Source organism: Sceloporus undulatus, chromosome 4, assembly GCF_019175285.1.
Source record: "Sceloporus undulatus isolate JIND9_A2432 ecotype Alabama chromosome 4, SceUnd_v1.1, whole genome shotgun sequence".
Classification (NCBI taxonomy): domain Eukaryota; kingdom Metazoa; phylum Chordata; class Lepidosauria; order Squamata; family Phrynosomatidae; genus Sceloporus; species Sceloporus undulatus.
Window position 1 is genome coordinate 136,014,353 of NC_056525.1, and position 23,482 is coordinate 136,037,834.

General features: G+C 40.6%; 1 protein-coding gene across 2 annotated transcripts; it reads left to right on the top strand.

The window, feature by feature from the left end:
• Window positions 1–468: 468 nt before the first annotated feature.
• On the top strand, window positions 469–22,009 carry LOC121930079. Of its 2 annotated transcripts, XM_042466251.1 has the most exons (17): window positions 469–508; window positions 754–805; window positions 1,517–1,602; window positions 3,343–3,390; window positions 5,798–5,926; window positions 6,981–7,058; window positions 7,281–7,363; window positions 7,814–7,939; window positions 12,175–12,294; window positions 12,536–12,666; window positions 14,152–14,366; window positions 16,247–16,327; window positions 16,772–16,871; window positions 17,353–17,486; window positions 18,439–18,582; window positions 19,115–19,282; window positions 21,730–22,009. In XM_042466251.1, exons 1-17 carry the CDS (start codon window positions 494–496, stop codon window positions 21,943–21,945), a joined length of 1,926 nt encoding a protein of 641 aa, XP_042322185.1. In that variant the 5' UTR covers window positions 469–493; the 3' UTR covers window positions 21,946–22,009. The 2 variants fall into 2 exon arrangements, with proteins under 2 accessions (XP_042322185.1, XP_042322186.1); XM_042466252.1 differs by lacking the exon at window positions 5,798–5,926.
• The last annotated feature ends 1,473 nt before the right edge of the window (window positions 22,010–23,482 follow it).

A 23,482-nucleotide genomic window follows, 5' to 3' on the forward strand; every position in this document is an offset into this window, starting at 1 on the left:
GCCACCATTATAATGGGGCTTGGGTGCGGTGGCGCAGCAGCATGCACCATTCATTTTATTTAACAGAAGGGGGGGTCCGGATCCTAAGTAACCCCCCCCTTGGCTACATCCCTGAGTGTGGCTACAATCCTGCTTGGGGGATTCTGAGTTAAATATGAGTCTCCTGCCTGTGCTTTCAGCCTTGCCTGAGTGAAAAGATTGGGAGGCATTCTTTCAAGCACCAAGATATGGAGCTGAGGACTACAATATTCCTGTAAGCACCAAATAATTTTCTATCCTAGCCTGTCCTAGTTCTCTGTCTGCTCATAAATCTGCCACTTGTTTTGTATCCTGCATTTACAGTGCTCCAGGGATAAGTGTCAGGAGCTTCCTTGGCCAGACACATGAATTAAATATTTAACAGTAATTCTATCACTCTAGTAACATTATCTGCTCCGCACAGCCCTCAAATGAAAAGTGTGGGCAAAATGAGAGCATACCGCTGCCATCAGCCATGGATGCTGAGCAGGTGGGTTTGTTTTATAGAATCAAATAGATTAAGGCAAGAAGGGTTTTATAGAGATAGCAGTTTCTAGCTGTAAGGGCTGGCCTGCCAGCCTGCTGCCTCTTTACTCATCTGCTGCTTGGGCTCTTGGGTTACAGCCATATCTGCCAGGGCTTGGGACCAGTCTGCCTGGCTGCTTGCCATTGCCTTCCTGAAACCTTTGCTAGGAATGGAGGCTTCTCCACAATCTCTACTGTGCTTTCTTACAGGCTGCACAGGAGATGCATGTCCAAGCTGCTGTGGGAATTCGACAGCTAGCAGGTACCCCACACCTAGCAGTCTCTTTGCAGATAACTGTAAATGTAAATAATTCACATAATGCATTTTTTTTCTTTTTGAACCATCCAGTGTGTTTTCCTGGTATAAACAGCTGTTTTTCTAAATGGATCAATCAATGCCAGTGATTTAAAAATACTACATTCTGTTGCAGTTCTTTCCTCCCGTGTATTTTCTTACATTATGGCTGTCTCTTTCACCACGTTTGTTTTCCTCGCGTCATGGGAATGATGATAAAGTAACGGTAACGGGCGTGTTTTGCTGCAACAACTCTTCCCTGTCCCCTCCCAGTTTTTGGACATTGCCAAGATTATTTTCTGGCCACTCTACAGTGATGATGATAGAGTTTAAGGAATAAAGGAATGCCTACTTTGGGTGGGGAAGTGGTCAGTGCAAAAGAAAAAAAAATGCTGTAAAACAACCAATGGATGTAAAAGTGAGAATGCTTCACTGCCGTACATCATAGAAAGAGTCTTATCCAAGTAGGATGGACTGTTAAATCAGGAGGAAACAAAACAAAACATCATTAATGTGGTATGAGTTGAAAACATATTACAGAATAATGCAAAAAATTAAAATTAAAAGGCACCAATAGGAATTGTCCCACAGACAAGTATATATTAGCAAGGAGTGGGGAGAGAGGGGATAGAAAGAGCTTTATCTCTAACATGCCTGTTTGTCTCATGTTCTTGCCAGGCTCCGTGAAGCAAGAGAGTTTCGTGGTGGTGAATGAAGATTCTAACCGTTTGATATTCATTAATAAGGCAAAGAAAGGGGTGCAGGTAAGAAACTTCCACAGTGACAGCTTTATTTATTTGTTGCACTTAGATCCTGCCTTTCTCCCCAAATGGCAGCTTACAATACTTTAAAAAACAGTAACAGCTGAAACATTGATTATAAAAGTTAAAAAAGAATTAAATAAGTTTGAATGTTGGACTACAATGCTGGAGACCAGGGTTTGATTCCCATCTTGGCCATGTAAACCCGCTAGGTAGCCTTGGGCAAGTCACATGCTCTCAGCCTCGGGGAAACAATGGCAAACCTCCTCTGAACAAATCGTGTAAAGAAAACCCTGAGTTAGAGTCATCTTAGGGTCGCGATAAGTTAGAAATCATTTGAAAGTACACAACACACAATACACTATTATGGTTAAAACATTAAAACACTTAAAATATATTTGCAATATTGCATCCCCAACTGGCTGGTGACAACTGATGAAAGCTTGTGGAGTTGGACTGTGATGTTTGTTCTTTGAATCCTCTAATAATTGTACTGTACAATTATTATTTTATTACCATTTTATTTATTTTCTTTTATACTGGTCAATGGCCAAATAAACAACTTACTTACTATTTGCATTATAATTTCATTTAAAGATTTAAAAAATACAGCACGCCACAACACACTCACTACGGAGATGATCGCACCACCCTTTTCTCCCATGCTAGACATGGGATGTAAACGTCAAAAGGTGGATTTTTTTCACACACACCTGTGCCCAGGAAGTAGGCATCCTGTACCCAACCTGGGTTTCTCCTGCACTTTGCAAATAACAGGTTCTTTGGCTTCTCGCACCCGTGGCATTGCGTGATTGGCAGATCATTCATGGGTTTGCCCCATGGATGAAAAGGGATGGCAGGGGCACAGTGTAGTGGTGGTGGGGGGTGTGGCATTGTGAGGTCAGCATCACTGATGATGCTTGCTTCCCAGAAGAATTGCAATTTAAAAACCGCATGTGATAATTGCCATAGTCCAATGCTCAAATTACTATACCAGACTGGCTCTCAGTACTGAGATACAGTAATTGATGTTTAATTTATGTAATTTAAGACCACTCTTGAGGCCGAGCTTGGTTATATTCTTTTACTATAAATTATATTGCAATATAAAACAAACTCAAAAGGGTTTAAAAGATGGAGATTCAATCACAGTATAACTGGAATATGCAGAAATACAAACACGATGAGTATAGGATTACATATAAGAACAACAATAGCCCATGGTTTTACCAGCTGCAATAAAACAGGCCCATCACAGACGTTTGCCTAGAAAAATCTGTGTTTCTCTTTTCTTCTTGTGTCATTCTCAGTGAGTGTTTTTGGAGTGGAAGAACTGGTGCTACTTGGAGGAGTACCAACTATACTGTCAATATGGCTGGGTTGAGAGTATATGTGCTTTTAGGGTTTAAAGCACAGTGTGGATAAGCAGAACAGGACAACAGTGACGGGTCTGTGCTTTTGCAGATAAAACTCTGATTGAGAGGATCACTTCATCCTTAAATCAATCTCTTCTCTTCCCAATTATGAGGATCTAGTAGGAGACCCTGTTGTATTACCATCGTATTTTCTCTGATCTACCTTGTATGAAAAGAAGGGGGGGGGGAAACAGAGAGAAATGGATTCCTTGAAAAACATGAATAAGAAAGAAATATAGATGAAAGACAACAAACATGAAAGATACTGGAAAAGTGTGCGCTCCAGAAGGTCTAAATAATAATTTGTGTACTGCTGCTTTCTTTCCAGGAAGGCTGCTTCACCATCAATGGAGTCTTCAATTTGGACACTGGTCAGGTACAAAATGTTGAGGATATTCTTTACTGCAGACAATATGCAGAGATTGATACCAAACTCTTTAGGCCAAGGAATACAATCAGAATTTTCACGTGCCAATGGGTTCACCTTGCCTCTGCTGGGAATTCTGATTCGTCCCATGCTATTTAATTTGTGACATGGCAGCTGACTAGTAAGAGATGTCCAACAACAGTCCCAGCTACAGATGGTAGCAGGAATATTGCTTGGGTAACCAGGGCTAATCTGTCATTTCCCATGTTCTGGGTGCCAGAAGAGCACAGACCTTAGGGCTTTTGAAGCTTTGTAGAAAAAGGCAGGCCTTTTGCAAATAGTCAGTAGAGGCAATCCTCCCTAGTTATAAAGACTTGTTGTTGTTGTTGTTGTTGTTGTTGTTGTTGTGTGCCTTCAGGTTGTTTCTGATACCACCCCAAAAGGTATAATTAATAGGAGAGTGAGTGAGAATTTCACAATCTCTGAATAGTCCTGTTTTAAAGTACAGTGGACTGTGGACCCTTGTTATACACCGGGATTTGGTTCCAAGATTCCCATGGACAACAAAATCCATGGATGCTCAAATCCCATTAAATATAATGACATAGCAAAATGGTGTCCCTTATAAAAAATGGAAAATCAAGGTTTAATATTTGAAATTTATACTTTTTTTTTAAATTTTCAAACTGTGGATGCTTGATCGTGTATAAAAAAATCCATGTATAAGAAGTGCTGACTGTATAAATCAATACTGTACTGCCCTGGTGGCACAGTGGTTAAATGCCTGTACTGCGCGCATTCACTCAAAACCACAAGGTTGCGAGTTCAAGACCAGCAAAGGGTCCAAGCTCGACTCAGGCTTGCATCCTTCTGAGGTCGCTAAAATGAGTACCCAGACTTGGGGGCAAATTAGCTTACTTGCTAATTAGCTTACTTGCTGTTCACCGCTATGATCTTTGGAATTGCGGTTATAAATAAAAAATTATTATTATTATTAAGGAGAGGATGTGTGGGAAATCAAACTGAACAAACAGCAGCAGCAGCAGCGCAGCAACACACACTATCACTGTGCATTTCTTTACATGTTTCTTTTGAATTGATAAGCATCAGCTGTAATAAATGAGGACCAAATGTAATATAATTATGAATCAGATAGATACAGCAGAAATTAAGAATCTCATTAAGTGCCGTATGGGAATGGGATGATGATTAAGAAAAGACTGCTGGGTGAGTCTATGGCCCACCTAGTCCAGAATTCCACTTTCTACAGTGGCCTGCCCATATACATAGCCCCAAGGACTTCCATGCACTTTTTCCTCAGCAACTGTTATCTGGGAGCACACTGCATCTGAACAACAAAGCACCATATAACCATTACGAAAAGTAGGCATTGGTAAACTTTCCTCTACTGAATTGTCTAATCTCCTAGAAAGCCACTGAAAGCAGTGAGACCATCACAACATCCTACATAGCAACAAATTAATACATTCTGTGAAGAATACTTCCTTTGGCTTGTTCTGAATCTCCCGCTAATTCACTTTCCTTGGACAACGCTGAGCCCTACTTTATGTGAGGCAAAGAATGCATCCTCCTGCACCACTTTACAGGTTCTGTCTTGCAGCACCTCTTGTTGTAACCAGCTATGACTTCCATCCATGCCAGTGGCATGGTGAATCTGCTCTCAATTTACTCCAAACTTTAAAAGAGCTCCCCCAGAAGCTAATCCCTGTCCTTAAAAACAGCTTCAACACTTTGGATAACTCCTTTAAAGTTCATATTAAAGTAGCATTGGTTCATTCCCTCACTGACCAGCTCCCACTGCTTATAGCCATCCTTTACAAACAAAACAAAACAAAAAACCCAAAGGCACATATCTGTTGACCATCATCAGTGCAGAGATAGATTTTGAAAATCTGAGCCATCTGTTGGTTTGGGGAAGGATCCTTGTGCCCTATTTTAAGTTTGCCTTCCAGTGACAAATCTAGAAGTGTCAGCAGTTTCACTAGAATTTGATGTGTACTGAAATATTCTAATTAGTTCCAAAATTACTTTGGGGAAGGACGTTTTCACTCAAATTATTTCTTAAGTAAAAAAAAAAAATCCAACCCACACACAAAAGTGTTTGTTCAGTTCTCACTATGCGTTGTACACAGGCCATTTACCCAGCAACTGAGTAAGTGGGGTGGGAGGGTGAGGGCATTGATGTAGAGAAGGAAGATAATGGTTGTGGCAACCTTCCCCCAATGCTTTATAGTGCTTTTTGACAGAACATGTAAAACTGGGTTGTTTTTTTCAAAGACAGGGCCAGCATCAGTCATGGGTATTTGGGTGTCTGCCTGACTGTGCCAAGATGTGGGCTCTGGACCAGCTCTAGTAGATGCTCATTCAAGGTAGCCTCTTTATCTTCCACTTCCAGGACAAGCTTTTCCTGGAACAGTTGCAACCTCTGCTGGCCATGGTGTCTCTTGGCTACAGTGTATCCTTGCTCATGTGTGATGCTCATTACTGTGGAGTCCAGGCACAAATCCAAGACTTAGTCCAGAAGGTAAGGGAGGACAAAGAAAGGTGCAGTAGCTACAGAATCAAATGACAGCAACTATCTTCCTATGTAGGGTCTGTCTCCTTTGCTGGGCACCTCGTATGCAGACCGTTCCTCCTGTCGTAAGAGACTGACAACCTTGTTATTGATTGTGAAAAAGGTTGGCAATTTTTACAAAGTCCTATTGTAGCATATCATCATGATGTTAAGGGAATCCTGCAGTCCTGAGAGCTATGTTAGCAGAGTGCATGTTCTAGCAGAAACTACCAAATTGAGAAGGATTCAAGAGCATCCCCACCTGCAGGCTGTATTTCTACATCAATGGATGAGCCTAACAACATACATAACTAGAAAGTTGGCAACCAGGTTATTAGTAGAAGGTTGACCACCAGGAACTGAACTAACAAAAGTAACTATAAACACAACAATTTGTGTTTTGGTGGGATGGAGAAGACCCTGCTCCATTTCCTTCTTTTTGATCACAGCAGTTCCATCTAGTGGTTTAAAAATACAGAGGGGGGAAAAAAACTATTGACAGTGTGGCTGGAAGGGCATCACAAAGTACATCAGCCTAACCTCATAGTCCAAGGGTGTTAATGGTGTTCTGCCAACCCACACATAAAAGACTCCCATTTCATTGTGCAGGTAGTTCTCCACAGATTTAACCATCCACGCCCTAAAAAAATTTTTTAAAGCATATGCACAAAGCAAATCTTGACTTTGCCATTTTATATAAAGGATGTCATATTACTACACCATTGTATATAATGGGACTTGAGTATCCATGGATTTAGGTATTCACGGAGAGTCCTGGCTGGAACCAAATCCCAGTGGATACCAAGGGCCCACATTACCACAAATCAGGACAACTAGTAGAACAGTTCAAAAAACACTAGACTGCAACAGCTGATATCCCAACATTGTCTGGATGGTTGGTAATAAATCAGTGGATGAAGGATAATTAATTCGTAGAAAAGTGGTAGTAAAGAATTATACATAGCAAGCAACTATAAAACTTGGTTTGTTACACGCTTTCCAAGTTTCTCCTATTTGTCCTTAGGTAATAGAATCTGTGTTCCAAGAATCCAGTTCTCCTTCAAATAATGCTCAGTTTTTGAAAACCATCAGCTTTGTCCAGGTAAGCAAATGTGCCTGGAACATGATGGCACAAGACCCATGTACACTGTGCTTTTCTCTAATGGAATTGCTATGGCCCATGGGATCACCATCCCACTTTGTTTTCATTCTCTACCTACATCACTATATTCATCTCCATACACTCATACTTGCCATTGCTATTTTACAGTCTTCAGATATCTGCAGGTGAACTGACTCATTATTTATATCTACCTCCTTTCAGATCTACTCAGATGGACAAGCCCAAGACCTGCTTAGTCCCAAAAGCCAAGTCCTGCGGGTGATGGACCTCCCCCCACTGGGGCTGTAAGTATCTGGTTTTGGTATTTCTTGGGCTTTAATGTTTACAGTTCTTTGATGACAAGGACACAGTCAATTCCATCTAACATTTTAGTCTTCTAGAATCAGGAACAATATAAGTTAGTAGAAAAAGGTCTGAATGGTTTAGAACAGATCTGAATGGTTGCCCTTCATGTACACGATGATTTAGCTGCAGATCTTGATGAGAGATGAATAGATCCCTAAATAGGCATGAAGAACTAAATGGATGTCAAAACCAGTATGCTATAGAGAATTGTTTGCCAAGCTGTCTCTGAATTAAGATTAAAGACCTGGAAAGAGAAATAAGGTAGCAGAAGATATGAAAAGCACTAGGTGTTAAAAAGACAGCCTTTTCAGGCTTCTGACCACCCACTTTATGTTTACACCTCAGCTAAAGATATTAGCATTGTCAACAATCTCTGCTTCTCTCCTTAGGGTTGTGGAAGAGGCAACTGAAATCATTGTGACTGATTCACAAGCTGCCACCCACTTCTACCGCTGTGGAGTCTCAGCGTATCAAAGGTGTTTCCAGCAACCTTTTCCAAAGCCACAAAGTGCCACGTAAGAGCCACAAGAAGGCAGGGGTATGCATTTAGGAAGGGAAGAAAGCAGTACGTACGTGGAGGTGGGTGGTTTCCATCTCAGTGGGGCAGTGAATCTGATTAAGGTTTTGTATTTTAAAAGAGATATACCAATTTACAGATAGGGCTTGGCACTGCGGATTTAAAGTAAAATATGGAATAAAACTGAGTACTCTGTGGACATGGAACACAGCAGTCAGTACTAATACATGTTGCCAGCTTTGTACTGGATTCTGGCCACTCACATTATATATACATCTTGGAGATCTCTCTGAGGCTGAATATTTTCAATCTGCTAAAATGTGTCAGTGAGTTAGCATGAGTGAATGGCATTAGTAGGCCTCCAGTCTGGAATCCAATGATGATGGCAGCAAACATGCACTAGCCATGCTTTCAGTGATGCTTCTAGGTAAAGCACTTACAGCACAATTGCTGCAGAATGAACACAGTTGGCACAGCTCTCCAGCGAACTGAAGAGGCCCCCAGTGCAGTCTGTGTGTTGGAGCAAGGAAGTGGTCGTTCAGAGCAAGGCATCCACACAAAGTGGCCATTAAGATATCCAGTGCTGCTCCAGTATAGGCAGTTTCTATGGCTACCCCAACTACAATGACATGCTCTGAGAAAGGATCCCTGAAGCACTTGGAAGGAAGTGGTGGTGAGAGGAAGAGGATGGTGGAAATGGGAGAAACTATGGGGAGAAAGAGAAATGGGGAAGGAGTGAGCTAGCGAAAAGCAGCAGCATGAGTGGGGAGAGAGCAGGGAAGAGGCAGTAGGGGTGATAATGCAGTAGGGGTGAGGATGCTCAAACGAAAAAGGAGATCTATGTCCCTCAGTGTGTGGAAAGCCCACTGCAATTCCAGTTGAAGCTTACAGTGGAAAAGAAGTGGTTTTATTGCACTAGGAACTTGATCTGGGTGCACTGCTGGCTTCTGGGACTTGTTGAAGATTTCCTGCTTAGACTGTAATAAAAGAGAACTAGGCATATTGCCCAAGCAGACTTCCCTTCAGCCATCCTTCAAGTGGAGAAAGGAATCTATGAAGAACTGCTGAGGTGCTGATTCAGCACATAGTCTGCCAGGAATTGTATTACTTATTTATTAGTTCTGTTTTCAGAACTTTCCCCTAATGAGCTTAATGGGAGTGCGCATGGTTCACCTCCTCCTTCATACAATAGGTCAGGCTGAAAGAGAGTGACTGGGCCATGATCATCCAGATAGTTCAATGCTCATTGGAGACTAGTTCTAAATGCAGTTGCTAGTCACAACTAGAATAGACCCACTGAATCAGCTGGATTTATCTAAATGTGATCACACAGCTACTGGTTCAGTGGCCTAAAATCTTAATTTCCCAAGTTCAAGACTCTAATGCAAACTGGGCAATTCCGAAAACTAGCAACCAATTTTTAAGCTCTGGAAACCACCACAGGACATACAGTACTAGGATTTTTTTTAAAAGCCTCCCAAATATGACAAAAAAAAATTAACTAGAAATGGCTTCCAGGCCATTCAAGTTTCTTTTCTTTTTGCTCATTGACCAACCTACCCCCCCCCCCCATAAAAACAATATGAAGCATCCAATAGGAGAAAACATGTTTTAGCATTCCTCCTGAATTTTTCAGGAAGGCTATGGGGGAAAGTCTATACAGGGATTAGTGGGTCACAGAAGAAGGTCACAGGATGCCCACTCCTTCGGCAATGACTATACCACACAAGATTTAATAAAGGTTGACCATTATACAGCAACCCTTTAGTCTTTGTTACATGTTGTTTGGTAATGTTAACTGCCATCAAGTTGACTTTGACTTATGGCAAACCTATGAAGGACAGACCTCCTAGTCCCCCTATCATCAACAGGTCTGCTCAGATTTTTCAGACTAAGGGCCATGGCTTGATTGAGTTTTTCCATCTGGAATGTGGTCTTCCTCTTTTCCTACTGTCTTCTATCTTACCAAACATTATTGTCTTTTCTGGTGAGTCATGTCGTCTCAAGACATGTCCAAATTATGACAGTCTCAGTTCAGTCATCTTGGCTTCTAGGAAGAGTTCAGATTTGATTTGCTCTAGGACCCATTTATTTATCTTTTTAGCCATCAGTATCTGTAAAACTCTTCTCCAGCACCACATTTCAAATGAGTTGATTTTCTTCCAGTCAGCTTTCTTCACTGTCCAGCTTTCCCAACCATACATAGAAATATGATGGTATTGATAATCCTAACGTTAGTATTCAGTTATATATCTTGATACTTTAGGATCTTGTCTAGTTCCTTCATAGCTGTTCTCCCTAGTCTTCCTCTGATTTCTTCACTGCGGTTTCCATTCTGATTAATGATGTAGCCACGATATAGAAAATGTTGAACTATTGCAGTATCTTCTCCATCTACTTTAAAGTGATGTAAATCATCTGTGGTCATTATTTTTGCTTTCTTAATGTTCAGCTGTAAACCTGCCTTTGCACTTTCTTCCTTGATATTCTTCAGTAATTGTTCCAAGTCTTTGCTATTTTCTGCTAGCACTATCGTGCCATTTGCATATCTTAAGTTGTTGATGTTTCTTCCTCCAATTTTCACACCTCCTTCCTCCAAATCTAATCCTGTTTTACATATATTTTTGGCATACAATTTGAAGAGATAAAGTGATAGAATTTCACTTTCTAAAATTTGTCTCATACTAAGTTTCATGAAAAATGAACCAAACTCAGCAATTTTCTTCACGTTAAACTGATCGGATGATAAGATGCAGCCTTGTTTGACTGCCTTGCCAATTGAAAACCATTCTGTTGATCTGTATTCTGTCACAACAGTAGCCTCTTGATAATTTGTAAACCATTCTTCATTCCTCTAGATATCAGGGTGCTGCTATACAATAAGTATAAAAACACACAACCCCCCTCCCAAAACCCTCCAGAAAAATAATCCTCAAAGCAATTAAGAGGTAGACCTTATAATAACACAAGCAATGATATGATTTAAAATACCTGGACAAACAAGAAAAATTTTAACCTGCAATGTTGATATCAGATACAGTGGTGCCCCGGGATACGAAATGATCGCGTTACGAAATTTCCGGGTTACGAAAAAGTTAGATTGGAAAAAACTGTTCCGGGTTACGATATTTTTTTCGGGTTACGAAATTTATTTCGGCGCGAAATTCAAACGCAAAGTGCGGCTAGCGGCTTTCCAGCGCTAACGGAAAGCCTTTTCGGGTTGCGAAATTATCGGGTTACGAACGGAACGGTGGAACGAATTAATTTCGTAACCCGAGGTACCACTGTATATCTTTTATAGCAGGGGTTAACATTATGCAGCCCTCCCGATGTTGTTGAACTACAGCTCCCAGCATTCCATATCATCAGCAGTTATGGTTGGGATGGTAGGAACTGCAGTCCAACCACTTTCCCACCCTGCTTTAAAGGAAGAATGTTCCACAATCAAATACCTTAGCACCAAAGTTTCTCCTTTGTTGTCGCATAATATACTGAAGATACTTGGAAAAGTGTCTTCCCTGCAGCTCTTTTGACACAGGCAAGCTATAGAGATCAACATTCTTTTGGGTCCAAGCTGTTTAGGCCTTTGAAGGGAAGCACCTCCACCTTTGAATTGGGCTCGGAAATGAATAGATAGCCATCTACACGAAGCAGCCAAGAAAGCATCTTCAGAATCTGTGAAATATGGTTCTATTTGGCTGTAGCGGTTAGAGTTTTGGCAGTTGTCTAGTACATGAGCTCAACCATCCAGATCCAATTCAAATGCTGCCTCCACATGCAACACATTTCAATGACCCTTTGTATTAGAAATCACATGGGATATGTAGTGTGGACTAGGAACATTGCAGCAGTAAGTTTAGCCTGTTGATTTACAAACATGCAGCACTGTTAGGTATGCACATGTGCACACTGAGAGCTATATGCATAAAATGCTTCTTCCCCACACATTTGGGACTTTACCTTTTTTATGGATCAAATCGTACAAAAGAAACAGCTGTGATATGTTGAGCTCTTTTCTGACACTGAAAATGTGCAGTTACCTATTATCCTTTCTCATCTTCTTGCTATTCCACTACACTGTGAGAGCAGAGATGAAGAAAGCAGTAAAAATTAACATGGTATACTCAAATAGTGAAGCTGAGTTGCAAAGTAGACATCTGAATGAGATATTAGCGGGGAACATACATAATAAACTATCTGCCCAGACTTAACTGCCTTATTTTCCTCTCTAAGATGTGGCATCCTCTTTACCATCACCATTGAAACAAAAGTGGCAGAGGGTCAGGGGCTTCAGCGTGCTACTGTCCGGATCTTTGAGTTCCTTGGAGCAAATGAGCAGCCCTGCACTGATCCGTAAGTATAGAGTTCTGAACAGAGCTCAGAAAAGTAAGTATTGGGGCTACATTTCCTAGAACTGTTTTCTCTTGCTAGCCAAGCTAGTTGAGGAATTGTGGGTGTACAAAAAGTCACTTTTCTGACGTCTGGGCAAAGTCACATTTTCTGCTCATCCCTCAGCCTAATTAATGTTTCATGTGCTTAGATACTCCATGTGCTTCTGTGATTATTTATTCCTTGATGCTTTTTCCTTGTCCAGCTTTTTGCCTCTTTCTTGGGCTTTATCTGCTGTGCCCCTTCCTCCTGAAGCAGGGTTTCTCCCCTGGATCCTGAAGCGACTGCTGGAAGACAACACCCTTACATTTTTGCTGTTATGCCTGACCCTGCCAGGTTGGTTTTTATCTGCATGGTGGTCCTGATCCTGATAACGGCAAAATGGCATCACATTCACTCTCCCTTGCATTTGAATTTTTGAAACCTCAAGTTCTTTCTCTGAATAAGAAGCAATTTGTGAATATGAGTAAATTATTACAAACTGAACTGACAGTTTCCAAATGTTCTTCAAAGGCAGCTCCATGTAGAGTTCATTATAGTAAGCCAACCAGGGGTAACTAAGGCATGTATTACCATGGTCATCCCTATCTGAGAAGGCCTTATTAGCCCCAGCGTGGAGTGTGACTCTTTACATGCTTTCTGAATGCGCACCACTACTGTGTTTAAGCCATTGTGCAAGATCTTTGCCTGTGTCCTCCATCCTTTGGGATTTTAGATCAAGAAACGGAGCTTCTTTGGTGCTTTTCAACTCTTTAATTTAGGAATTCAAGCAGAAGAGTGTACAGCATCTAAAAAAGAAAACTAAAAATTCTGAATAAATCAAATGTTAAATGGATTATGACTCCAAAGTGTTATGCATCAGTGATGCCTACTGGCATATCTAATTGCAATAGCCAGTATTGTGGTGAATATCCTTCTGCAAATATCATGGGTCCCCAACAAGGCATAGTTTGTGGTATGACCACTAACAAACTTTCACCATAAGATATTAAATCCAGTAAGGCAATACTGTTGTTCTGAGGGCTTTATCACATGAGCCCCATTCCTGCTGCAATGATGCTTGTCAACAAAAATGGAGTTATATCTGTTTGTATTCATTGCATCACTGCATGTCTTTGCAATTGTGTGACTGCTGCCATTGTGCTCTCTTCCTGATTCCCTCTTGCCCTATTCAGCATGCCTTCCATTTTTTAAATGTTTATATTAATTTTCACTTTTCTGTGCAATTCCAGAATTCTGTTACTGCAATCTAAGGTGTTTTTTTTTAAATAAAAGAAATAGAAAAATTAATAAATAAAGGTAAACAGGCTGTTTGGGAATAGCAAGGGGGAGGAGAGACAGTGGGAGTGGAGGGGACACTAACACCATGTCACTACCAACAACACAACTTCCCTGGCAGCAATGTTTTGCACCTGGGGACTAGCACAATTGAGAGTTCATTGGTAGGTTTCTCCCTTCAATGAAAAGGGGACCACACAAAGGGGGCACAGCAGTTACAGTTACAGGTCAGAGATGATGCCATGTGATAGGTATTGCCAAAACTGCTTTTTTTCCAGGACTAAACACAGTTTAAAAGTTACATATTGTAATCTTCCAAGACTGGATGGCTGGACATGAGGCCAGGAGAAAAGCATAAAGTTCACTAAACCTACTGTGAAGTGCATTGAGCACATTTTTTGTTATGATAAATGCAAATGATATATTCCCATGAGAACAAAATGACAGAGATTTCCTTCTAGACTACTCCATGTGCTAAGAAATTCAGAGATAATACAGAAGGGCCATCTTGAACCTTAGCTAAGAGTGTTGTATCTTTTTTAGATGCTTCTGGAGAAGAGATACTGTCTGCCATCTCACTGACTGAACAAGTGAGAACTGTAACAAAAAGAGTTGCACCAACCCACTGGGACCCCACTCAAGAGGCTCAGAAACGAAGAGCAGCAATAGGGGAGCTGAGAGCCCAGCTCTTCCTCAGTGATCAGGCAGAGCAGGGCAGGATAATCATTCAGTTGGAGAAGGTGATAAAGGAGCTACAGGTAATATGGTTACACAGCATCACTCTGGTAATACAAATCCTGAACAATAACGGCCTAGCTGTGCAACCAATGTACCAGAAATTTCAAGCACCCACAGCTAAATTTGAGGCACAGTATTTTGGATTGATAGAAAACTTTGGCCAATTAAATCTAGAATCTGGCAAGCATAAGTAGGGAATGATCTCATAGGCCCTATAGATGTGAAACACAGCCATTTGCACAGAGTTCATCCAGGCTACAGAAATGGAGTCATACTTGTTATCGTTAACTGCCCTTGAACTGACTTCAACTCTGTGAATGAGACTTCTCCAAGACCCCGTATTCTCATCCTCTCTACTCAGGTCCTACAGGTTCAGTCCTGCCCTCCACTTTTCCAAGCATGATTGTCTTTTCCAGTGTGTGATGCCTTCTCATGATGTGGCCAAAGTATTACCACCTCTATTTAGCCATCTTGGCTTCCAGGGAGAGTCCTGATCTATTCTAGTAGGCATTTGTTTGCTTGTTTGTTTTAGCCACCCACAGTATCCTCAGCACTCTTCTCAAGTAATATATCTTAAATGTGTTGATTTTATTTCTATCTACTTTCCTCACTGTCCAGCTCTCACATTTGTATGTTATGATGGAGAATACGATGGCTTGCACAATTTCTAACTTTAGTGCTCAGTTATATATCTTTACACTTTAGGATCTTTTCTATTTTTTTCATAGTTGCCCTTCCCATTCCTAGGGCCGAAACAGATAGCCTTGAAGAGACAGCTTGAAGCCATTCCTTCCGAAGATGGATCGGGGCCATGGCAACTACATGCTGCTGCCCCAATCCGCTTTGCAGCCAGCCAAAAATGGAATGGCAAAGAGACACTTCTTTTTGGGCCAGCAGAAAGGCGCCTTTTCCCACCCTGTGCGGGCGGCCCATGGGTGGCTTCAAGCTGCTCCGGTGGCACATGGCATACAAATGCTGTGCTGCTGGAGTGCCTGGAAGCCAGCCTACATCTGAGCACCAGCACAGCTTCTGGGCGTCTTGGGGGCATGTGGTGTCGGTATGCCAAGCCCCCAAGCTGACTGGAATCTGGCTTTTCATACCAATCTGTTTCCCTCCCAGTCTTCTTCTGATTTCTTGACTGCAGTCTCCATTCTGATCAATGTTTGATCTTAGGCAGAAGACAAGGAGTAAAAGGGGGACCAGACTGGTTTAAAATGACTTTGTAAAAATAAGCTTCTTTGTTAGTGGCTTTGTTAACTAAGATATGCCTGTATTAAAAACACTTGGGCCTTTCCTCATATATGGAATGTGTTCCAGTGTCCAGATGATTTGGTTGATCTTTTTTGTACCTTTCCCAGTTCACAATATCCTTTTAAAGATGGGACATCCAGATTTGTACAGTATATTTATGCCAAGCTATTAGTTTTCATAAGACGATAATGATTTATAAACAAAACAAAACACACTTCACCCCCTTTCTTATTAACCCTTACCAGGAGAATTTACCCCTAAAGCTAAAGGGAAATGAAATCTTAATAATATTGTTTTATTCCTGGGGCAGGGAGAATAAAAAAAATCAGATTTTAAAAAATGTTTTAGTTTTGAGAATTTTTGTTGTTGTGGGACTTGCATACATTTTATTTACCTAACCTAAGTGTAGTTTTCAGATAATGAAAAATTAGTTATGTTTCTGTTTTACTTTTTGTTAATTCCTAAAAAGACTAGACCTTTTGTACAGTGAGGTGCATTGATCCTTTTGGAATGGCCATGAAAGACAGTGGGACATAGTATTTTCTTGCTGTTAGGGTACCACTTAGGGTTGGTTCAAGGGTTTCTTGGTGATATGGCCCAAAGTATAGCCTGTCTTGAAGCTAACAGATTGTGTTGGACTGTTTTCAAGGTTCTGAAGAGTCAAAATTGGGAGAAAAAGGAGAAATCAGCTGATGAAATAAAGGAAGGGGACACTTTCCTTGCAGCCAGGGTAAGTACCCAATCTCAGTTTTTCAACCCCATTCTCTGATATGGGGGAACAAATGTTCCAAAAGAAGCCCTGTCCATTTTTCACAGCACATCACCCAGTAGTCCAAAGAGCTGAAAAAGTAATATTGTTCTGTTTGTTCATCCTTTCTCTCAAGCTTTTGAGGTACACCATCATTTTAAATTGGAAAAATCAACCTGTAGATTATTATTTCAGGCCAGTATGAAATAAACTGTATTATAGGTGTGTGCTCTTCGTTTTCTTTCCCTCTCCTCCCTTTTTCTAACGGATGACTAAATTTTGCTCAGGCACTCACACATAAGAGTGAGCTGAGAAGCTTCTCACTGAAACAACTTGCAATGTAACAGAAGCACCATAAGTGTGGGGGAGAGGGAGAGAAAGTCACCTCCTGTGTTGTTTTAACTAATTTAACTGTATTCTGTTCAGGTCCAGATCTCATCAGATATATATGACAGGGAAAAATTTGGGAACCATCCGAAAAGCCAGCAGAAACAAAATGATCTACATCAACAGAAAGAGATAAAAGGTCTGAACATTTGTCTGGGCAAGAATTGGCTACTACTAACTGTTAAGAATTTCAAAGGGCTTTCATGAAATTCAAATGAAGTCAATAAATGCACAGATAATACAATACCTTCACTTGTAGAATCAAGACACCTCCACTGTGTATCCAACATCCAGTGCAATATTGGCTATCTACCTTTCTACACAAAGCCCTAAAGGAAAAATCACCAATATTAAATCTGTATGAGGTTGTTCCTTTTACTATATTTGATCTGGTGTAGATGGACTTAGTTTTTACAGACAGATAATATAAAATACTATCAGTAAATCTCAAAAAGAGGCATCTGTGAAGAGCTGTTGTTAGAGGAAATACATTCTTAATGTAAAGTGGGATAGGATATGAAAGTGAGCACATTTTATCTTAACTTGTACAGCAAGACCTTATCCCACAGTGTCTGAAAAGTTTTCCATCTGCTAATTTGACATCTTTGTTTCTATGGAAGATGGTAGGATTCGAAATATCCAGTTTGGCCAAGTTGGTGGCCAGGAAGAAGCTACAAAAGATCATCATTTCACCAAAGAAGCCTATAACCATAGAGATCTGATCCTGGATGGGACAACCCACGCACAGAGCCCTGTAAGTGTCAAAGGTGGTGTGGGGTATCACATCCTGATTTAAACAACATTCTTCTGTCACCTTCAAGCTTAACCAATTTTATTTGTCATAAGCTTTTGTGGAGTCCAAATCAATTGCGTGGATTGTGGCATGGAAACAGTGATTTAATATTTGCTAACCACAATCTGAACCATGTACAAACTGCATTAGAGAAGGAAGAAATGGTAAGGAGCCACAGTTTTAAGCCTATGGTTTAGCAATATCCGTCTGAGCTGGGTCTTGTTCCCAAGCAAACAAAAGCTTAGGTTTAAAAAACAAGACAACCCCCCCCCCATCCAATGTTAATGGTGGTGATGACGATAATAATAATTTATAATAATAAAGAATCAGTTGCAGGGATTTGTTTCCCTTTGCCTCTGCTCAATACTCACTTAGTATTTCTAGTTGTAAAGCCTTCACTTAGATTAGAATCTAGTGTAGATTCCTCATCCAGAAGTTCCAAGGCAATCATGATCCTACAGGTATTTTTACTTCCCAGGCCCATCAACACTAGCCAGCATTGTCAATAGTGAGGCATTATGGAAGATGCAATCCAAAAGACTATACCTCTGCTGTAGAGTATGTATGGTTGTCATCTTTTTTTCTTGCAGAAATGGTGGGCCTGTTACAATACTGTGTTGAATTTTTTTCCCTATCTTTCGAGCAGGGAAAGCTTCATGTGCTAAATCTGTGCATATCAGGCAATCACCTAAAGCACAGGCGAGAACCCTGACAGGAAAGCAAAAGTAACAGTCCTTTGGCTGCACATATTTTCTGTGTATGTTTTACAGTACTCTGCACAGTATTGCAAATAGCTTGGGATGTATAAAACATGATTTATGTTGTCCAGAGGAAGCCAGACTGAAGAAAACGTGCACTTCTTGGATTACAGTACTTTAAATTTGAACTGTACCATTATGCTGCTCTCTTTCAGAACTGGGCTGGTGAGCAGCACCAAGGTATTAAGGAGAGGTTCTCTCTAGCCAAAGTCAAGAGGCAGCATCTCCAAAAACAACACAAACTCCTGATCCAGCAGGAGATTTTGAGAGTGGAAAAGGAGCTGGAAGGCCAAGAGAAGGTAAGAAGTTTAGTGGTTTCATTGGCAGCTCAGTGTTATTGGTCCAAAACACACTGCAGAAATAATTCAGTTTGAGATCACTTTAACTGCCCTGGCTCAGTGCTAGCGAATCCTGTGAACAGTTTATTGTGGCACCAGAGCTCTCTGACAGAGAAGGCTAAATGTCTCACAAAACTACAGTTCCCAGAATTCCCTAGCACTGAGCCAGGGCAGTTAAAGCAGTCTCAAACTGGATTATTTCTGCAGTGTGTTTTGGATCTTTAAGCTCCTCTAGGAAGGGAATAGTTTGTGTAAGAAATACTAAGACCACTCTGAGACAAAAGCATACAACATCCTGCAAGAGAGAAATTTTCTTAACCATCAGCAATACTAGAAACAGAATCAGGATGTAAAACTTGGGTTCAGTTTCCTTGATCCAGTCACCCTCTTACTTAAGGCACCAGAAAAACAGTCTTGGAGGGCTATGCTTTGCCCTGCTCTGGTGTAGTGACATAACAACACATCTGAAAGTTTTCTTCTGTTTGAATTCCAGATTTCCCCAGCCCAGCAAGAACCTCTACTCTGGCAGAAGGAAAAGCCCTTGTTCACTTTGTGTATGGATACACTGCAAAGAGAACAGGCAGAAGCAGAAAAAGATCTGGAGGAGCTGTACCAGGAATGCCAACATGAAATTCAAACTCAGAAGCAGCACTTCTTGCAGGTCACCAGAGCTATGATGCCCTGTTGCAAAGTGATCCTTCAAAGACTGAATCTACACTGCAGCATTTATGTAGTTTGACATCACTTTAACTATTTTACACTAGTGGCTCTCTGGCAGCCTCTTTGAGATGGGTGAGCTGAACCAGCTCACTCATTATTGGATTTGGTGGAAGGGAAGCTAAAGTCAAAGCTTGGGATATTATTTTTAAAGTAATTTTTTAACAGTTCTAAGGCTCAATTGTTGTTGTTTTTTACTCAGTTGCTGTTATTTTTTGTGGTGTACAATCTACAAAATACATATAAAACAATAAGTAATAATATAAGATAGAATTGGTTAAAATAAGCAGGCAACAATTAAAAACATCAACATCAACTATCCAATCAAATATCAGATAGGTAATCACATAGTGCATGGGAATGCTTCCCTGAAGAGAATAGTTTTCAACTCAGATGTAAAAGTGTCATCAAAGAAGTGATGACCCGTGTTTGTGGGGGAAGAAGGTTCCAGGAGTGAGGGGCAGCAAGTGAGAAGGGACGAATCTGGGATGGGACAGTGGAAATCCAAGCCTGGGACAGCACACCTTGACAGCTAGAACAAAGAGTATGAGTGGGAATGTACGGAGAAAGAAGTTCAGATAAAGAGGGGCCAGCCCATGCAGGGCTTTAAAGGTCAACAATAGAAACTTATACTGAATACGGAAGGGAAAGGGGAGCTAGTGAAGGAGAATATTACTTCCCTTGATCTAGACACTATACTTCTATTGATGCAACCTAAAATCGCATTGGCCTTTTTAGCGGCTGCATCACACTATTGACTCATGTTCATCTTGTAGTCTACTTGGACTCCCAGATCCCTTTCAAACGTAGTTTCGTTCAGCCAGGTGTCCTCCATCCTATATCTGTGCATTTCATTTTCCGCCCTAAGTGCAGTACCTTACATTTCTTCGTGTTGAAGTTCATTTTGTTAGCTTTGGCCCAGCTTTCTAGTCTATTCAGGTCATTTTGAATTATGATCCCGTCCTCTGGGGTGTTAGCTACTCCTCCTAATTTGGCGTCATCTGCAAATTTGATAAGTATGCCCCCAATTCTGTCATCCAAGTCATTGATAAAGATATTGAATAGCACTGGGCCCAGGACAGAGCCCTGTGGGACCCCACTGGTCACTTCTCCCCAGGATGAAAAGGAGCCATTGTTGAGCACCCTTTGGGTTCAGCCACTCAACCAATTACAAATCCATGTAAATGTTACCTTGTCTAGCCCATATTTTACTAGCTTGTTTGCAAGAATGTCATGGGAAACCTTGTCAAAGGCCTTACTGAAATCAAGATATACTATATCCACAGCATTCCCTTAATCTACCAAGCTGGTAATTTTATCAAAGAAAGAGATAAGATTTGTCTGGCATGACTTGTTTCTCTGAAACTCATGTTGACTTTTTGTGATTATGGCATTGCCTTCTAGATGTTCACAGACTCTCTGTTTAATGATCTGCTCCAGAATCTTTCCTAGTACTGATGTCAGACTAACTGGACGATAATTGTTGGGATCTTCTTTTTTCCCCTTTTTGAAGATGGGGACAACGTTTGCCCTCCTCCAGTCTGCTGGGACTTCTCCTATTCTCCAGGAGTTTTCAAAGATTATTGCCAATGGTTCTGATATTACATTTGCCAGTTCTTTTAATATTGGATGTAGTTCATCTGGTCCTAGAGACTTATATTCGTTTAGGTTAAACAGGTATTCCTGTACTATCTCTTTACTTATTCTGTGCTGAAATTCCCCTAATCTGTCCTCTGTTCCATTATCCTCAGGTTGAGCACCCTTTTCCTTTTCTGAGAAGACTGAAGCAAAAAAGGTGTTGAGTACTTCTGCCTTTTCTTTGACTTCTGTTAGCATTTTGCCATCTTCTGCACGCAGTGGCCCTACTGTTTCCTTCTTCTTCCTTTTGCTGCAGTAATGCAGAGGCTTTCCCCTTGTGTACATCACCATGCTACTTTTATTGATTTGGGTGGGATGTGAGGTTAAAACCTCCTCACAGCACCATGGCCATACTACTGAAGATCATTGCAGTAGCGAGGATGCTTCAAACTCACCCTAGTCCTAACATGATGAGGCAGAAATCTGCACCACAGAACCCTTTAAAATAGAGCATCTCACATGTTTCCCATGAGCAAGGTAAGATCATGGACCATTTTTTGAGGTAAAGCAGCAGCAATTGTGAGAGTGGAAGGTAAAAAGAGTATGCCAGCTCCCAGGGGAAGAAGAATGAGTAAGGTATTGGCAGCTTGTTTTGGAGGTTGCTTCTTGTATAGGGCGGGAAGCATTTCAGTAACATTGGATGCCCTTGGGATCAGATCCACTTGTTATACAGAAAGTTTAGAAATTCTTTCCCAGGCCTGTTTATCACTTTCTCTGCCATGGAGTAAAATCCTCTTTGGATTTCTTTTACAGGTGTTCCAAGCATTTAAGAGACATGCTGAAGAGCAGATGGATGCCCTTGAAAGGCAATATCGAAAACTGCTGAAGGAATCCCTCAGGGATGCCATCATCCTTTCCGCTCATAACCAGCAACTGCAAGCTGAGAAGCAACTTGCTTTCAGAGAGACAGCAACCCAAACTGATTTCCAAACCCTAAAGCAGAAGGACAAGAGCCATTCCACAACCTAAGATCTTGCGTTTGTGCTATTATTTTATCTGATTTTAAAAAATAATTCAGCACCTAAGCCCTATTAAATAAACAACACTCTATTAAGGTGGTCACGGTTATGTTTTAACAGTTTTAATTTGGTCTTCAGCTAATTGTTTTATTAATGTTTAGCCATTTGGATTTTGGATTTTGTTTAAATTCATCTTGTAATCTACCTCAGGTGTTGCACTGGTTAGAAGGCAAGATTACTTTCTAAGACAGGTAGACATTCCAAAATATTAACTATATCCAAAAGTCTTAACATTTCATTAAATTAACAAAGATAGAGACGGGTGTGTCATTTTAATTAAAGCTAACACTAGCTGGTTGTACTGAATATGTAACTGGCATATGCTTCTATGCTTGGCTTGAGAAGTAGTATCTCAAGCTGAGGTGTTTCTGGATAAAAGCACTTACCTCCACCACTTTCAATCTGTTGTCTATCTTGAGGATGGAAGCTGCCTTTTAAAGTAACAACTGCTGATTTAAAATAGACAGGAGAAAATGGCTCTCTTAGATCTCCTCCAGATACAATAGGGGTGGCTTCAAAAAGGTAGGTGCGAGAATAAAGTGTCTCGGTGCTCTGTCTGGTGGCACTTGGGCTACATGCTTTCTCATATCTATATGAAAATCCAGAAATTTTGAGGACAGTACTACAGGTTGAGTATCCCTTATCCAGAAACCAGTAATCCTCCAAAATCCAAAACTATCCACGAGTGGCTGAGATAGTGACATTTTTGCTTTTTGAGGGTTCAGTGTATACAAATCTTATATAAATTACCTTCCAGTTGGGTAGAAAGTGTATATGAGAGATAAATTATTTTTGTGTTTAGACTTAGGTTTAGTCTCCAAAGTATCTCATTATGTATATGCAAATATTCCAAAAGTGAAAAAAAAAAATCCAAATCCAAAACACTTCTGTTTAAGGAGATATGCTTTGATTGAGATTTCCTGCATGGCAGGGGGTTGGACTGGATGGCCTTTGTGGTCTCTTCCAACTCTATGATTCTATGGGATTTTCAATCTGTATTAGTATGTGGATGACATATATTTCCCTCTACCGTTTGCCTATGAAGAAGCAGTGGAAAGTCAAAACTGACATTAATAGACTGAATGTGACATAACAAATTAACCTAGATAAGACAGAATCACTGCCAATACATTCACAAATGTGTCCAACAGGACTTATTCACAATAAATTTGTCCAGCTAAGGTAAAGGTTAATATATTTCCATGTCTAATGACTGCTATGTGTCATTAACATGGATAGCTTCAGTTGTCAAGGCTCAGGACAGGTAAAATTAAATTCATCCAGTATTTACTGATCAATTTTAACAAGAAAGCAGAAGTATGCTCACCAACATTAACTAAAAAAAGGATGGTACGTTTCTTTTGGGTTACATTAACAATGTCAACTCTGGAACTGTGTGACTATCTCTTCATAGTTTCTCAGTCTCAATATAAATGCTTTGAATACATTTCATCAAATATTATCAAATAACATTTTTAAGTTTCCTT

What these genes read in the sequence shown, in the direction of transcription:
- LOC121930079 (XM_042466251.1), top strand. An exon ending in TCAATTTGGACACTGGTCAG is followed by an intron (nt 3,391 to 5,797) that starts GTACAAAATGTT and finishes TTCCACTTCCAG; the next exon opens with GACAAGCTTTTCCTGGAACA. An exon ending in CAACCCACGCACAGAGCCCT is followed by an intron (nt 17,487 to 18,438) that starts GTAAGTGTCAAA and finishes GCTCTCTTTCAG; the next exon opens with AACTGGGCTGGTGAGCAGCA.